The sequence below is a fragment of the Rhopalosiphum padi genome, chromosome 2, assembly GCF_020882245.1.
Source record: "Rhopalosiphum padi isolate XX-2018 chromosome 2, ASM2088224v1, whole genome shotgun sequence".
In the NCBI taxonomy this organism is placed as follows: Eukaryota; Metazoa; Arthropoda; class Insecta; order Hemiptera; family Aphididae; genus Rhopalosiphum; species Rhopalosiphum padi.
The window spans coordinates 42,322,026-42,341,745 of NC_083598.1; the positions used below are offsets into that span (position 1 = coordinate 42,322,026).

The window sequence follows — 19,720 nt, forward strand, 5'->3', positions numbered from 1 at the left end:
TATTCTGACCTAGTTAGCTTTTAACATATTTTATTATGGCATTCATTATCAATATTTTCTAAAGTTTAAATAAATTATCCTTATACGATTTCCATTACTATCAAAATGGTTGATAGTTTTATTATTAAAGCATTACCTAATTAAACAGCATACAAGATAATTAATATAATTAAAAATTATAAGAAATTAGAAAATAAATATATTTCTTAATTTTTTACTTTGATAATGTTATTAGTTAAACACATTAATTAAATATATGATAAATATTCTTAAAGATTAAATACATTTTCTGTACCTGCACTCACTTGTAATATCGAAAAATAATTTACAATAATAACCAAATTGTCGCGGAAGATGTACGGGGGGATATGATCGGCGTTCGGGCGATTTAATATGCTAAAAATAAATTGCGATACAGAGTAAAATAATAATAAAATAATATTAATATAAATAAATAAAATAAATCTATGGTGTAATATACATTAGTACGGTTCATAGTATGCTGTTATTATAAATTAGTATAGAGCATGTAATAACAAAATTAATATAAAAAATGATTACTATTAAATGTTTTTATCATGCTTTATCTGGTATTAGACATACATAATACGAAAAAAAGATATATAAACTATGAATATTCTTAAATTAAAATAAGTAACCTCTAATAATTATGATATTTACAAACGAATCAACGTTTACGAAATAGTTATTTCGTCTAGTTACATTATAGTAACATATTACAATTTATATTAATAAAGCACAGGGATATTTTAATTTTACGAAGACAGGTAAGTGTATACATTATTATATATCCATCCGTTAAATATTTAATAACTTAAAATTGAACTGTTACTTTACAATAAAAATGCTTAATTAAATTTAATGGGAAAATTGGCAGGATTACAGTCATAATAGTTATTATTTTGACACTTTTTTAATTCCGATTCCTCATATTTAGGTTTTAAAAATTTAATAAAACATTATTAATTTATTAATTTATAAAAAGTTTATTGAAAGTCACGTACATTTTTTATGACCGTATGAAGTTCAATTTTTCATTACACTAATGTCGATACCCAAATATTAATGCGTAAAATAATTTTTTTATACTTAAATATTATTTGATATTTTGTTGTAATTAAAAATTAAAGAACCATAGACGTATAGAACTTTCACCAAACTTTATGTTAACATTTCCCGCATAATTTCTAAATTTCTAACTATGTTTGCTCTATAAAAAAACATTCAAACATATTTTTAACATAAATTTTCTCAATTATTTTTATAGTAATTTTTCTATAATTATTTAAGGTAAGGTAAGGGTCTGCTAAAATGTGTGTACATTTTGATAGTGTTAAATTGAGTCCCGTGTAAATACTTATATTATATAGTATTAAAACTTTTAAGTTTGTTATTTTTAAATTATTTATTAATTTAATATAAAAACACATAAAACATATTTTCTATTTAACCTACATTAGAATCAATGAAATTAATTTCCATTAATAATGTTTGAGTGAAAAGATTTTTCGTTTAAATCTTATATTGAAATATCCTTGCAGTGTTTATTTTTCTAATTTTGATGAGTAAGAATCAATTAAATGAAATGTCAAGTACATACGACGTGATTATATATTCATTTTCATGTTTAAGAACAAAGTTCAAGACCTTCAATAAAATCTATAAAAGGAGTCCGGTGAAATCTTTGTACGTCCTGTAGAACATTTGATAACAATTTTTCAACCTCGATGAATAGAAATAAAAAAAAAATTATGAATAGAAATTTAAAATAGTAATATTTAAGTTTAAACATGTTCTTAAATTGTTCAAAAAGATCCAATATATATTTTTAAAATTATATTATATCTATAAGATGTTAATACAAAATACTGGTATTTATACTCCATGAAAATTTATTTTTTGTATTTTTTTTAGAAAAGTATTAGTAATTATTTACTTTTCCCAACTAAATCCACTTTATTATTGCTCCAGCCAGAATATTAAATGTGAATTTTTCTTCCATTAAACATAGAAATTTATTTAATATTATAGTATCTTCAAATTATACATGAATAATATCATGTTTTTTAATATATCATAAAAAAAACGTAATTTTTTTTGTTTCAGAAAAATGATTTATCATCGAATTCCGTTGAAAATACTACCAACAGTAGTTTTGGTAATGTTTTTATTGGTCAATCAACTATTGTGCCAAAGTTTTTTGATGAACATGATACAAAAAAGTAATAAATTATATACATTTTATATAAACACATATATTAAATACAATAAATTCAAAATTGATTGTCAAATTTTTAATTACTCCGAACTACGTTAGAAGAAAAACCTAAGTAATAGCGCAAATATCTTTCATAGTTATTATTATACATAAAATATAAAAATGACGTGTAATTAGTTGTCTTTATGAAAAAAAAAATATCATAAAAATATTTTCTACACAATAACAAACATATCATAATTCTTCAACTAAAATAGTGGCGTGTCTATATAATGGTCAGCCACGAACAGTTTCTTTAAGGCACCATCATTTTTGGGGCAATGGTAGAATTATATTCAACAGTAATAATTAAAAATTTGTAAAATTTTTGCGGAACTTACGTATACTATTTAATAAAATGATTAATAATATTGTTATAATAATATATGGCGCAATTTAATGTTCACTCTATAAAATTTAAATTAAATTTAGATTTCACTAACTCATGGTATGAACGATAAACAATAGTAGAGCATATTATTTCATACTGTTAAATTATTTTAAATTTGAACGCAACAATAAACAATTGCTTTTTAAAAACGAATCTGAGTAAAATTAGATGATGACTGTTTATAGAACAATACACCTTTAAATGTCACTTAATTAACAATTAGTTATTTGTAAAAGTGACTATATACACATTTAAAACTAATCTTTAGAATATATTTCATTATCAGTGTTTATGCTCAACCAATATTAAATGATATAAAAAATAAACTTGCTTCAGTATATTATTGAATAATTCTATTATTTTCACTTATGTGTTTTTAATTTGATAGTGCAAAATTATTATTATTATTTTTTAAATCTAAGCCAATAGGAAATTCTGAACAAAATTGTAATTAGTTTCACTATGACGTTTTGAGTTTGGCCTTAAATTTTGATAATTATGATCGAAATCATTCATTTATCTAAGAAAAAACTGCTCTTCTTCCTAGATGAATTCTCGTAATACCAAAACGTCATTTTGTCGTTTTACATATTTTAAGTTTTACCAATGACAGTAGATTAATTAAAGTAAATTGATCAAAATATGAATCTATTTATAAATTTAGGTATTGGTGAAGTATGCCGCAAAGGTGATGGGATATCTTCTGACTCCATATGTATGGATATTAAGGACTGTCAAGTTGCAAAAGAAGGACTTAAGAAAAATATTTATCCTCAACATTGCTTATTCGATGGCTCAAATCCAAATCCAATTGTTTGTTGTCCGCAAGATCCTGCAACAAACAAAATAAGCAATATTATTAAATCATATTCTTCCATTGAAAGTATGTATAATAGGCAACAAGTAATCTGCTAAAAAATATGTACTTAAATATTATTTATTATTTTCATATATCATATTTTAACAAATAGTGTGTGAAGAATATTCAAAACTAATTTATCGTAATATTACGGACCCAATATTAGATGGTCAATACATGCTATTTACAGATTGTGTTGATGCCGTTACCTTAGTTACTAATGGTACACAGACTGTACCAAAGGAGTTTCCTCACATGGTGACCACATAAAATATTGATTTTTATTGTACTTATTGATATTTCATAATATTACAGGCTTTACTAGGTTATGATGAAAAACCAGGCATGTATTCATGGTTATGTGGAGGTTCACTGATAAGTAAGAGATTTGTACTAACAGCAGCCCACTGTGAAAAATTAGGCTCTAAAGATACAGAGTATGTACCTATACTTATGTTCACATTATATTTACTAAATAATATTTAAGGTTTTTAGAATAACAATTCGATTCAAGTAAAAACTCAAAACGATCTCTCAAACATTTATCTTACAGAATACAACTTTCCCGAAATATTCATTCTAAGCATAACAATGTTCTTATGACCATAAATGACATATCTTTCTAAAAATTTCAAAACCTATAAAATAATAATTATATCACTTTGCTGACGATTGCTAAATATATTGTAATATAAATAAAATTATTACTACTTTAGAAATTCATTTAAATACACCTTATACTGAATAACACTGATTCAACAAAACAGAATTCTTCTTATCCTCTTATAAAAGTCAATAGGTACATCAAATTTCTGTTTCAATAAACCATTGGAATTCTAGAAATGGCATTCGATAAAAAAATTAATTATACCCTAAATCTAAACAAACTGAAAAATTATACTTTTATTTAACTCGTTATATTAAGTATAGAGAATTAACTAATAAGTGAGCTAATTAACTTTATTGTAATAAGTTACTTTTCTTTATTTTTTACCTAGTTACTTTTTTTACAACAGTATATCATCAATTCGCTTCACTTAAATCAGTACCAATCGCATTACGTTTAATGTTAAGTTTGACAACCAAATTTAATACTGATGCATTTTTTTCGGACAACTAAATATACAGGGTCAGCTAGTATAGTATTTGGCTATAAAAACAAATATTTTTAAAACACATTTTACTTTGGTCATATTTTCAACGGCCATAATTAACGATTACCAAAATATATACATATTTGTCACGTATATACTGTACTAACAGAAATAAATTGAAATGATTGTATTGGTTCATCAAGTGCCTAACTTTATTTTATAAATTTATGAGATGCTACTGGGTGGATACACGTATAGATTTGAGAATATTGGTGTGGGAACAAAGATTAAATATTATAGTTACTATACTGTAGTAGCGTTAGTAGTGGTGTTCAAAATAAAGTTAAAAATAATGATATATAAACATTTTATAAACAATTTAAAAAAAATAGATTTATCGAAATAATTAAATAAATAATCAAATGCCAAAAGCATAACATTAATATTATTGTTATTATTATCATTATAACGTATAAATCACACATTGCAAATATTATTACATATTATTTTTTAGTGTTGTTTACCTGTAAAACAGTGGCTTATAACTTTATCTGCGAAGCATGTAAATACACAAATAATCAAAAAATACCTATATTTTCAGGAGATTTGCAATATGGGCTCGCCTGGGTGAACTAGACTATCTTTCGGACATCGATGATGCCAGACCTACAGACTACAGAATAATAGAACGAATAATACATCCAAAGTACAATCCAGATTCCCATTACAATGATATAGCGTTGTTTCGTTTAGAAAAAGATGTAGGTTTCTCATCATATGTACGACCCATTTGTCTCAATACAAATCATTCTTTTACACCAACAGCAGTAGTTGCTACGGGTTGGGGTAACACTGATACAGGTAAGTTTATGGAATATAATCAATATAAAATATGAAACTTACACACAAACATTTATAATTTATTAATTGACTGAAAATATATGTATTGATTTAGCTTCACTTAGAAGCCCACATTTATTAAAAGTGCAAATACAAACTGTTTCGGCCGAAGAGTGCAATAAAAATTTTTTGTATTTGCCAAATAGGGAGAAAAAAATAGCACAAGGAATCCTTAATGACTTAATGGTATGTGCTGGCAATCCGGAAGGCGGAAATGACACTTGTCAAGTAAGCAATTTGTGTTCCTATTCAAATAATTACATTTCTACACTATAAATATCTCTTTAATTTCCAATTATTTTACAATATTTTTAGGGCGATTCAGGTGGTCCTATTCAAATAGAACATAATAGTTACAAGTGTATGTATTCACAAATAGGGATAACGTCATTTGCAGGGCCATTTTGTGGACAAGCGAATTCACCTGCTGTTTATACTCGAGTATCAAACTATATTTCATGGATTGAACAAATTGTCTGGCCAAAAGTTTAAAAACTAATTAATAATTAAATTGTTTTATACTCTATTTATAGTCATCTTTTCAAATTGGTTATAGTATCTGTAAATTATGTTTATGTTTTTTATGTTTATACTCTAAAATTGTCTTTGCCTATATCATAATAGATGTACAATTAATAACACAGATATAATATAGAAACCTTATATTATTATAATCATAATATACATAAAATAAGACTATTCCTCTTTAATAATCCCCTTTAAAGTTCAATTGATACGTTGTACTTATAATTATAATATTACGTCACAGGCATAATGACGTGATTAATAATTACTTCAAACAATATATGTGATATTAGATTTTCTGATACGTCAGCATTTCGGATGCTATTCAGGATTTCCATTGATTTAATTATTATTTACTAACTACATTCTTGATTACGGTATTCGATAAGGTATAATATTTTTTATTTATTTTTTAACACTGTACTAATTAACAGTATCAGTGAATGTGTATTCACAGAATATTCGCTAAAAATTCTAATCGCTAATTATTATGTTTTATTTTTCTTTGCCATTCATGTGTTGTATTTTAATTGATTTTATTAATGACTTTTTCTGACCTAGTTGGCTTTCAATATTTACTATGGAATATATTATTAATATATTTTTTCATTGTTTAAATTGATTATCCTAATATGGTTTCCATTTCATATGGCTTGTTGTAATTTTTTATTATTATGTTACTTATAAGTTATAACTTAAATTAAAATTATAATATATATAACATAGGATGTATTTAAGTATTCATAGTAAATATTGGTAGGTATATAAGAATACATACCAGAAAGAACATTTCAGTAATTATTTGCTAAAACTCTAAAAAAAAAAACTAAATTGTTATATTTATCTAGAACTTAACGTTATAATTATTTTATAAAAGTAGTGTGGGAATAATTTATAACTAAAAAATATCAAAGAAATTGATAGACCTTTTAATTTATTATACTAGTTAATAGGGCTGTACATAATAATAACAAAATATTCTCTAGATTAAAATGAAATAACAACATATGTATGTTAAAAAAATATAGACAATTAGGTACTAATTACATTTTTTTTTTTACTCATTTTTGTTTTTCATTGTTTAGGTTTATAATTTTATGATACTCATTGACGCGAACCCGGGAAAACGGCATTTGAATTCAAATATTATATTCCCGCCGAGTCGGCTCTTACCAACCACCAGCCCTCGGTAAGGCGACGTCAGCGCCCCGGCCGACAACGGCTTTGGAGCGCTGGAACGGTACCGAAAACCGGTACCGAACGGCCGGTCGTCAGTCTTTACCTCTCCACGTAGTACACACACTCATCGTCAATTACCTTTGTGTCTTTTGGTTATTCCACGCCCAAATAATCACGTCCGATCACTTTGTTTTTTTCATCCTATTTTTTCATTCTACAAAAAGGCACATAACCCTAAGTAACATTAGTAATATAGTCCCTTTATAATAATAATATATTCTAACTACTCGAAGATATTTTGATAACAAAAAATAATAATAATCCATAGTAAAATAAGGTAATGAAAATGCACGTCCCTATTAATTATAACTTATTAAATAATATACTAGTTAATATAGGTATTTATGTATTAATAATTCATTCATAGCAACGCTAGCTCCTACTTTTGTTTCAAATTATCAACTATACAAAATGTATGCTTATGTTTGAGTTTAGCGTTAATAGTGATATAGTACAAGTGAAGTCATTTATCATAAATTTGTAATTATAATTTTTATTTTCTGTTCAATTAATAATATGTTCAATAACAAAAATAAGTTATGTAACTAAAAATGATTATTGTACGGCGCATTAGATAGGCTATTTAGATACACCATTTCCTCGTGCTCTAACATATTGGTCACATGAACAAATAGGTACTCAAAATAATACAATCTTAATATTCATAATATAGTTTAATTAAAATTAGTAAAATCTATAAAGTCCAATTCAGTTTGTACCTATGCACATAAAGAAGAATTCACATCGTTCTCTTGCGTGCCAGAATTAAATTTTTACATGAAATGACCATAGTTATATAGTTCATACCGATCGTTGGGTATAGTATTTTAATATTACATCGAGGAGGTTTTCTTACCTTTCATTATATTCATCAGCCTCTACTTCTAATTGTAATGGTTATTCACAGTGTAAAACATTAAGGTTGCACAAACTTAATTTTTTCGAATAAATGAAATTCCTTTTTAATCAGCAATAATATTTATCCTTTAAATTTTCTGGTTAATACGAAAATTAATTTGACAAGTTTTCAATAGGTATATCATATTTTTTTAATTCAAATTGAGTACATTTATTATATATATTTTATATTCGCAAATTTGTTTATCTATTTGTTTTCTTTAAAATCTTGGTACTAGCCTGGAGACTATACGACAAATTCGAAAGATACAACATGAACTTGGCATTTCGAATGAAATTTATTTCTGTTAAAAATGTGCAGTATCAAATTATTTTTAAAAATATTGTATTCGTTTGGACATAATACAATAAAGTAAGGATACCAACGTAAACTCAGAACCCCGATCTAAGTTGTTTGATTATTGCGGATGTAAAATTATGTTAAAAATTCCAAATCTTGTTGTAAATTGTTTGTCACACACGTCTATCTGTTTCAATTGCATTCGATGCCACCGAATCTATTCGTAAGAATCTGATTATAATATTAATTTTAATATTCATATTTTTAAATTGTGAAAGACTTTTTTTGAGAATGAAAGTGGGTCAAAGGTAACTATACAAGTTAGAACTTGAGTTAATAGATTTGATTAGTGTATAATTTTGGCAAACTCAATAAAGTCGTTTTAGAAATATTTAGAGGAAATATAACAGGTTTAGATTTTTCATATACCATGGTAGACTAGTGATTACGTAAATTGTAGTAATAGCATAGTCGAAAAGTCGAAAGATCCGGAGCGGCTTTGCGCTGGCTGTCGTACTGTAGATAATAATTTATACTAAGTAATTATTATATTTACAAAAATCGAAGACAGGAGTGGCTTCAGCTGCAATGTACAGAGCCTGGTTTATTTAAACACAGTTTAAGTTAATTAATAAACAGGCTTTAAATGGAAAAATAATCAAATTTTATAAGTATTTAGAAAATACATTAAAATTTAATATAGATAACGATTATACGGTCAACGGTCACCACGACAGTAATATAGATAAGCCAAAGTTTGCACGTGTAATATACATGACACACACACTTTAATCATTATACGGTATAATTTAGTGAAAAATAAATTTAATAAAAAACAAAAATAAAATGATTATTATAAAATATTTTATTATACTTTATCTATACTTTATAATACACATATTACGGGGGGAGATATGTTTAATCATGAAAACTTTAATATATTATATAATTTCCTATTAGTTTACATTCATAATCGGATCAACGACTACTTAAAAAATAATTCATCAACACATATAAAACATTCATATTTAAGATAAACAGTAATAAAATAAGCAAAGTAAGTATCTATATTATTCTACATAAAATAAGTTAATAATACTTTAATACAAAAAAATAATAGTTTAATTTTGCAATAAAAGTGATGAATTAAATTAAATGTTTGAACAGAACTAAAGTCTGAAATGTTTTATTTTTATAAATTTTCAAAATCCGTCAATATAATATTAAACAAAATTTAAATTTAAAATTATTATTTCATCTTGCATGTTGAAATGTTTTAAGCTTTTTAAAACTTGTAAAATACAAAATATAACCAATATATCTTTAAAAAATAAAAGTGCCAGTAGTTACTACCCTGGTGTATAATAGTTATCAAGTGGGTTACTGTATTGCATAGGCGTAAATTTGCCTTGTTAGAAGGGGGGCTAAAATTATAAACATAGAACTGGCTCGTAGAGAGTTTCTCCCCGTACCCCTAGATATAAATTTTACAATTTTATTGTAAAATTTATTATAAAAGATGTTCATAAAAACTTCAAAATTATTTACTGAATGGCGTATAATACATAACTTTTTATCGTTGTCGTTATATATATTATAACGTATAGCTCAATAATTTAATATTATTATAAATTTACAATACAAAATAAATTCATACATAAAGCTTAAATGTTCACATATAACACATACCTATCGGATATCCTGATTAGGAATTACGTTTTAAATTTAATAATTTTCTCTATTAAATAACCTAAAATTTCTTGAAAAACTTTAAAAAATGTAGTGGAGCTAAGCCCCCATAAGTCCCCTCAATTTACGCCTATATGCTGTGTTGGATATATAGATATTTTACATATGGATTACATAATACTATGATAATACCACCTTTCCGTAAAATTGTGAAATAGTCTAAATAAGTCCATGGTATGAATATAGGTAATATATAAATATCAATATTCGTATTTTGAAAATGTAATTGCATAAAGTAAAGTTCGTAGTATATCTACGTAAAAGTTTTAAATCTCCATGCTTATAATAAAATAATAAGCATCGTTATCTTAATTTAAAAATTATAAAATTAGGTATTTTAGATTTTAAAATTGAACCTATAAAATACAAATAAATCAAAAAGTAAAACATTAATAAAATTATATTATTTTTATACATTTATAATGTGTATAATAAATGTATTATGAAAAGTTCAAGTAAAAATTAAATTTAAATTTAAAAAAGTACGTTTTGTCTAAAAAAAATGTTGTGAAAATTTTTAAGTTTTCCGTAATATTTGTTTAAACTATTAATTAAAACTATGCAGTATGCATAATATAATGTTATTTAGTATACCTATCATATAAGGAATAATAGCTTTTTTATTTCAGAAAAATGATTAATTATCATCATCCGTTTAGAATATTACCGATGGAAGTTTTGATAACTTTTATTTTGATATTACAATTGTGTCAACAAGTTCATTCGAAAGACGTAATATTACAAAGTAATAAGTGATTTGCATATATATATATATATATATATATATATATAAGCATGTAAATTAATAATATTTAGTAGCATATATTTTTATATTAATTGTTTTTTTTTTTTTTTAGAAGTATAAAGTATTAAATTAAAACGTATAAGTCCAAAAAAATTAATCCTAGTAGGTCATAGTGCCTTTATAATTATTTTTGTACTAACATACCTAGAAATGAATATAATTTATATTTATTATATTATACAATTAATTAAGAATTGGAATATTATTTAAAAAAAATCTTATAATATTCATTGTTATAATGATTGATTAAGTATTTAACGTTATTTTATGTTCTAATTAATATTAAAAATAAATATTACAACGACATAGAGATAATGTAACACTTGAATAGTTTTAACATTGTATCTTATATTTCTAAACTGTTGTATTGTTTTCGTTGCAGATGAAGAAAATGTTATTGTTATAATTGGAGTAGATCCTGGCGATGATAAACATTTAAACGTGAAATGCGATTATTCGGGAACTTTTATGATCAATAGTTTTCAATGGAAAAAAGTTAAAACCAATAAATGGCACCCGCCAAATGAAATGTTAAAAGAATCACAATGGTACTTACCTATTACCAGCTATATCATTATTTTTATAACCAACAATTAAGTATATAAGTTTAAAATACGAATTATTTTCTTACATGGTTATATCAACATAGGTTGAATTTCCAAAATGCGAGAGAAGAAGATAAAGGACAATATATTTGCACAATAAATGGTTTTAACGGAAGTGGAACGTTTTCTGAAAAACGTAGTTTTGTTTTGGATTTTAGTACTGGATTTGATGTCACTAAAGAAATACCAGAATTTCAAGAAATTGTTTTAGCAGAAAACGTGCCATTATTAATAAATAGTACTTTGCATCTAAATTGCCCATTTATAAGTAAGTAATTTATTTTTTATAAACAATTATTATCGATATTATAATCTTATAATATACTTCATCAATGCCTAAAATTGTCTTTATTAACAGCGTTGATCAATAAACAATATAACCGTTGATGAGTTAATTTTTTCAAACAATTTGTATAGATTATTATTATTATTGGTTGTCAAATATATTAGTGTTTAATCAGTATGTTTTTAGGGACAAATTGTAATTTTCTTTACATATTCAAAAATTATATTACCTGTCTTGACAATTCATGTGCTCCCGCATGTACAGATTAAGGAACGAGTTTCGTATTTTTTGTACTGTTATCCCCGCGTCAGTTAACGACACAATTACTATCCATTTTCCGAAACGGATCAGAACTTTGAAACTGCGACGTATATACACTTTTGACATAATTATATTGTTGAATAACTGCCGTCAATTAACAATAAATATATACGATAATTATTGGATATGTAATACGTCCATCTAAAACAGAGGTCGGCAACCGTTTGAGACAGCAAAGCTAAAAGTTACAATTTAAATAATTTTCCAGTTTTTAAGGAGCCGCAAAACATATTAGTTTCAATATTTTAGTATTTGCTTTTATATAATTGATTTTCGATTTAAAATAAACGAATTTATATACGAAATAATATATATTCGTGTAAAAACATACAAATATTTTTAGCACAAAACATATTCAAATATTTTAGCAATAATATAATAAATAATACAGTTATTGAGTAATAGATAGTTATATGGTTACATCGATGGGAGCATTGGTTTGTATGCATTTGGAAAGTTTGTTACACACTTTTAAATTTAGTTGATTTCGATGGCCTGTGCAGTTATTTTATATTCTAAAAGCGACCTTGACAAAACCTAATAAAATGATAATTTTTGCGTGTGTACCTAGAGAGCCGCAACTTATGATCGAAAGAGCCGCAGGTTGCCGACACCTGAACTAAAACAATATATAAATTATGTTGAACATTGCAGGTACAAGTGATACTGTGTACTCATGGTATAAAAATGACAAATTACTCGTTGAAAGAAAAGCAATAATTGACGGGATTAATATGTTTGATAATGATTACAATTCAAAGTCGGTAAGATTGTCGGATACTGGAAATTATAAGTGCGTTGTGAAAAATACTATTGGCTCAATTCAATTCAAATTCAATGTAGTTGTTTATGGTAAAGAAAATTTTATTATTAGCAAATTATTAAATATTTTTTTAGTTAATTACATTATCAGTTAATACAACAAATCTACAGATGATGAAAAAAAAATGCCTCTTTCTTTCGCTTATCCACGAGATTTGTCATTAAAGTCTGGAGATTCGGCTCGGTTTTATTGCCAGGCTATTGCATTTAACTATCTTCAAAGTTTAAATTGGTATTATTTGAATAATACAAATCCAATGGACATTGATATACAAACTGTAGATCTTTCGAAATTTAAAAAGATGAAGAGTGTAAGATTATATTTATGCTATATTTTTAGAAGTATATTCTTTTTAATTCTTATTATTATTATTTAACGTTTAGTAGAAATAAATTTACTTTTGATTTCACAATATACACTTATCACTTATCACAATAAAAATACAGACACAATAAGTTTTAATTTATTGATTTAAACTGCAAATCATTAACTTTAAATATTTTTGTGTACAGGTGGGATCGAATGACTTTAAGTTGATACTAGAACACGTTACAGTTCGTGATTCTGGATGGTATATTTGTGTTATAGCAGGAGCTAGTAAAATGTTAATGGCTGAAGCCAAATTGGACGTGGACAAAAGATTGGGTATGACTCCAAATATTTAATTTTATTAACTATTAATGTATGATAACACTCAAATATGATTATCACAAAATTTTAATTGAATCATTCTGTGAGTTGAATGCTGTATAATTCAAAACTTGTTTGAAAAAAATACGAATAATTTCTGGATGATATCAATTGAACACGTTTATTGCTATTTATAGATATTTTAAATTTAATCATTTGAATCTTTTATTTTTTTAATTTATGTAGATACACATTTTAATTTTTTTTTGACTTCTAAGTCATCTTGAAAATGTTATACAAGGTTTCTCATTTATTAGTCGGCTATTAAACTTAGCAAAAATTACCTACTTTAAAATTTTAAAAATTCACTTCACAATTTCAAATGTTACCTAAATCCTAGATAATAGCAAGAATATTTAATGTAGATTAATTAAAAATGTCATGTGATATAATACATAAATATTTAAACTACCTACCTCATTTTGATTATAATAACCATTTAGTAAACTAGTTTTTCGGTGATAAAATATTCCTTAATTTTTCTTTGTTTCCCAATTCTAGACAAAATATGTGTTTAAATATTTTACAATTTATCTTAAATTTGAATTTACCATGATTTTTTTAATGGTTTATGGATTTGTGTAGTAGATATTATATTTTTACCTATAGTCTGATGTTTTAAATTTATCAATTAAATCTTTGAAACAAAATGTTCTTCAGAAGTTTCATTTTAATTTGTTAGAATGAATATGACGCGATAGCTTCAATCATTTTCATCGTTATCTGTCAAAATTAGGGTTGTGTTAGAAGACAGAATGGTCGATGATCATCGTCACGGACCTGGTTAGACCAATTATTGTGGGATAATTTTTAGTATGTTGGGATATTACGTGACCTAGCAGCTTAATTATGTCTATGTAATAAATATATTTTATACTGTTAGCTTTAAGATTAGAATCAATTTACCTATTATCAAACTTATAGGTGATACAATAATTATACTATCATCTAGGGCATCTCATAGGTTTTATTGATATTTTAATTTTAAAGTGACTTACGAGTATTTTAAACTATTGATAATTTACATAACTATTAGTTGTATAAGAATTAAAATATCAATAAGATGTCTTAGATAATTTATTACCTTTATGTTTGACAATAGGTTAATATTGATTCTGTTACTGTAGCTAACAGTATAAAATTAATTCCTCTGGACGCAAATTTGCTATGTTTGACGTTCGTAAAATTTTTCGGAAAAGAGCCATAATACTCATTAGTCATTATGTACTTGGAGTGTCATATTCTTTAATTGCGCAGGGCTCATAAAAATAGTTTTAAAAAAAAAGTTTCAGTAAGTTTTGTATTATAATTCTTACGTTGTAATAATTAATTACAGTCGAGTCGCGATAACTCAAAAAACTTGACAACTCAATTTTTTTTTTTTATTCCCTTAGAAATATAAATATAAATTTATCTAAATTTGAGTTAGATATCTCTAATAATACACATTTAGAAGCAAATTTTTATCTCCCTTCAACTCCGAGTTATCGCGACTCGACTGTATTTATTTTTTAAAGTCCGATGTTTAGTTATGTTTAATTGTAAATTGTTTGTTCTTATAGAAATGTGTCCTCCTCTAAAATCAGATAGTTTAGATATTAGTTGCTCTCTTAATGGTAAGTATGCTGATTGTTCAGATCAATCAATACCTAATACAATAGCAAGACCATTATGCAAGGCAAAATACATTGTGGAAAACGAAGAAGAATCAATAATATCGCCTGAAATAACTTGTCAGTCTGATGGAGTTTGGAATTATCAATTATTTAAATGCATTCCAAGTAATTATATTTTTTATCATTTTAACATGAATCTTATCAAAATATATATTATAAATTAACTAAATTATCAATGCATCCAAATATTATGTTCGTTAAAATTTAAGATGAAAAAATAATCGATATATATTTAATATATGTTTTTAAACCTCCAACATTATGTTTTATTTTATATATTGTATTACTTATTAATAATAAGTTATTATTATTATTATAATAACCATCTGTGCTAGTATTCAAATTTTACTTTAGATTGTGGTATAACATATATAAAAAACCAACCTACGATCAATGAAGGCGATAAAGCACTTGTTGGAACAGCACCTTGGAATGTTGGAATATATCAGTTAGATAAAAAAGGAAATTATGACATGATATGTGGAGGATCAATAATAACTCTAAATTTAGTGGTTACTGGTAAAACGTTTTTAAATGTATTCGGGGAACAATAAAAATTAATTAAATTAAATGTATAGCGGCACATTGTTTTTGGAGAAAAGGTATAGCTGAAATAATATCAGTAACAGGAGGTCAATATAAAATTGCTGTTGGAAAATATACAAGAAGTTACACAATAAATGACAATGATTTTACTCAAATAATGAATGTAAGTTAATTCTTTAAACGTAATATCTTAGAATCTAATAATAATAAATATGACATTACGTACGAATATAATATTAACTTGTCCAATATTGTCTAAATATAGGTAATAACTTGTGTCGTTAAAGCCTTAATTTAATTAAAAATAATAATAATATTAATTAGAACAATTTTATAGGTGACAAAAATTCACCTGCACAAAAGTTTTAATGGATATTCTGGGCTCTACACTGGAGATATAGCTATCGTAGTAATGGCAAATAAAGTTTCTATTAATAATGGCGTTTCTCCTATATGTATCGATTGGAAAAATAATTTTAATGTACTGAACGGAACTCAAGGAAAAGTTGGTTTGAAGTATTAACTAAATTATATTCTTGTTGTGATTAAGGACACTACTAAAATATAATTTATACAATTATACTTAATATTTATTCAAAAAAAAAAATAAAACAATAAAATAATATTGCACAATGTAATAATAGGTAGTTTCCTATCTCTTGTGAAACACTATTTAAGTTATTGTTTTATTATGGATGGTTGTAGCTTCTATGTCCCTAGTTCCATAATTTGTGTTCTTTAAATATACGATATATGATCCGTCGCTGTCACTGTGACATAGTTAACCGCTGACACGGCATAACGTAGAACTCTATCTGATCTACTAATATTAATAATTAAAATTTCAATTTAATTGCAGTCCATTACTGCATAATTATTCCCCATTGTACATCAAACGAAAATACCACTAGATATTTTACTAAAAAATAAAATGCAAATGTTGGCATACCTATAATTTCCAGTCAAAAAAAAAAAATATTTTATTTCATATTACCACTATTATAGCATTATTTATAGTAATAAATTTTATTTTTGTTTTAGATAATTTTTCAAAAAAAAAATTTAATCAATAATACACTAATACTTGCTTACTTAATTTACTCATTGCCAACAATTACACAAAGCTAGATTAATATTGAACATTTATTATCATTGTATGTTATAAAATTATTTTATACTTAACAGATTGTTGGTTGGGGAAAAATGACAAATGATAAAGTAAGTCCGGACTTATTAGAAGCATATTTATCATACATCGACCATAGTTCTTGTCGAAGTATGTTTTCAACCGGATTTGAAAAATATGTGGCTGGTGATAAGTTTTGTGCCGGTTCTACATCAGGTAATACAATATTAAATTATCGATATCATGAAATCATTTAAGTAATAAATTTATTTTTCATCAAACTTATCTAATGTAATATATTAAACAATTAATATTAATACAAACACTTTTTTTAAATATGAACATTTATTTTAAAATCCATTAAATTATTAAATCAAATTTTACAATTGTTATAAGAATACAACATATATACCTACATTAGTATGACTTAAATGGGAAAAGTGGTTGTTGGATTAAAAAAATGTGTACGTATAAAAATGAATGCAAAAGTATACGTACGTATGTACCATGTACCTATATTCATATTTATGCATACCGTTACTATCTCGATCATCAAGTATTTTGATTATTTCTGTTTTTTAAATTAATGTGAATGTTGTATACTTTCGTTTTACCGCTTGAGACTTTGGAAACAAACAAAAAAAAAACACAAGAAACATACAAAAAAAACCGACAACTAACCTATCAGTCGACTAATTCGGTCGGAGGTACGAGATTACGAGATTATGTAAGTGCGTTTAGTGTTATCCTATCATTCCTATCGGATATAATATATAAACCACATCGTGTGTGTTGTATCAATAAAATCAAATTTACAAATTACACTTTTGTATTTTCGTGTATGGCAAAGAAGAAGGAAAGAAAATATTGGATACTGAGGTTGTTGGAGTAGCAAGTGTCGGTTTAAACAATGTTATCGAATAAACTTATTTACCTACACCTATACACACATGCGATACTATAGTTGTTACATTACTTTAAGTCAGTTAACAGCTTAAATTGCTTGAATATATCATATTATTTATTTACACTTTCTTATAATCATATAATCATAATATTATTCAGTATTCAGTAAAAGGAATGTGGGTCATTTAATTATTTTATATTTTTATTTATTAAAACAGTATACACTTTAGTTTTTAAATATAAAACAATAAACATATTCTGTTCGTATTTGATTTTAAATTTTTATATTTTGTAGTCGTCATTTGAAATGTATTAGAAACAATATAATAACATACTTCGTCTGAATTTATTGTTTAACTTCTAATATTTATTAAATCAGAAATACTATACCGAATAATTGATGATTTGTATTATATAATTGAATCTATACTATAGGTCTAGAGGTATACTACTATACTATAGGTTTGAAATCTAAAGTTATTTGGAAGACCATTATTATTTAAATGAATTATTATATATATAATATATATATATATAAGTTTATCATTGACTATATATAATAGGGTATTTTTCAATACTGTTAAACTTAGTTGCCAAATAATCTGTAGAACTACTGAAGTGTATCGTCTAGTGCAGTGGTAGCCAAACTTTTTTTACCTCGGGCCATTAAAAAAAACTTTTTTTACCACGGGACTTTTTTTTACGTAAATTAAAATTTTTTTTTTACATAAATATAAAATATTATAGTTCTTTCGCGGGCCAGATATTAAATTATGGTGAGTCGCAGTTGGCCCGTGGGCCATAGTTTGGGCCACCACTGATCTAGTGGCTTCGTGGTTGCTAGGTACCAAATTAATGACTTTTCAGGCAAAGAGATTTTCTGCATCATTATTGGTTCTAAAATTAATAAAAGATAACTTAAAACAATATATTATGTAAAGTATAAGGAGTTGTAGTGGTTATATTTATATTGGATACTAATCGATATTTACTTGATTTTGTAAATGTTGGCAAAAGTACGTTTTGAATATTTATCTATCGGTTATACTAGACTAGATATTATTATACATAATAACAACATTCTATCAAATAACAGATAATGTTTCATCTTTTAGTTGAAATGACACATCTACTATAGTTACTATTTCACATTAGATACAACATTTTGACATAATGTATATGTACAGATCTTTACATCATCTGTAATATAAGTAATGTAAATCTGTATAATACACGCTCAATAATGATGGTATTATTAATTTTTATTGTATAAATAAAATATGTTTTGTTTTAGGACAAGAGGCTAACAAAGGGGATAGTGGTGCAGGTTTTACTATTAAAAAAAACAATTCTTATTTTTTAACCGGAATAGTAAGTAACAAGGATACAGCCTTCAAGAATTATAAACCAATCGGAGTTTTCACAGATATTAAATACCATATCAGATGGATTGAAAATTTGCGTAAAAAATATTCGGTATAACACAAAATGTATTCATATGAAAATGAAAATGTATCAAAGTTAACTTATGTGCTAATGATATAGGTAAAAATAATTTACTCTAATTGTTATTAAAATCTATATTTGTATGGATAGTTTGTTTTTCTTTTTGTGTAAAATTTCCTGACAGTTCATAAAATTATTCATTTAAGTCAAGTCCAAACCTCTTTTGGATGCTTTCTTCGAGTATATCAATATGTACT

The 19,720-nt window shown here is 25.3% G+C and overlaps 2 protein-coding genes across 5 annotated transcripts; both read left to right on the forward strand.

Moving 5' to 3' along the window:
* Window positions 1-642: 642 nt before the first annotated feature.
* On the forward strand, window positions 643-6,221 carry LOC132922546 (venom protease-like). Its single transcript, XM_060986115.1, has 8 exons — window positions 643-788; window positions 2,128-2,243; window positions 3,334-3,552; window positions 3,641-3,786; window positions 3,844-3,965; window positions 5,224-5,483; window positions 5,578-5,750; window positions 5,838-6,221. Exons 2-8 carry the CDS (start codon window positions 2,132-2,134, stop codon window positions 6,012-6,014), a joined length of 1,209 nt encoding a protein of 402 aa, XP_060842098.1. The 5' UTR covers window positions 643-788; window positions 2,128-2,131; the 3' UTR covers window positions 6,015-6,221.
* Window positions 6,222-9,451: 3,230 nt separating this feature from the next.
* LOC132922424 (CLIP domain-containing serine protease B10-like) lies at window positions 9,452-19,612 on the forward strand. 4 transcript variants are annotated; one of them, XM_060985934.1, is made up of 13 exons: window positions 9,452-9,541; window positions 10,863-10,978; window positions 11,421-11,586; window positions 11,688-11,911; window positions 12,905-13,102; window positions 13,184-13,383; window positions 13,586-13,718; window positions 15,326-15,544; window positions 15,794-15,958; window positions 16,018-16,148; window positions 16,323-16,490; window positions 17,171-17,327; window positions 19,312-19,612. In XM_060985934.1, the coding sequence occupies exons 2-13, from the start codon at window positions 10,867-10,869 to the stop codon at window positions 19,497-19,499; spliced, it is 2,061 nt and encodes a 686-aa protein (XP_060841917.1). In that variant the 5' UTR covers window positions 9,452-9,541; window positions 10,863-10,866; the 3' UTR covers window positions 19,500-19,612. The 4 variants fall into 4 exon arrangements, with proteins under 4 accessions (XP_060841917.1, XP_060841920.1, XP_060841918.1 ...); XM_060985935.1 differs by having other exon boundaries at window positions 9,457-9,541; window positions 10,849-10,978; XM_060985937.1 differs by lacking the exon at window positions 19,312-19,612 and having other exon boundaries at window positions 16,323-16,501; window positions 17,171-17,325.
* The last annotated feature ends 108 nt before the right edge of the window (window positions 19,613-19,720 follow it).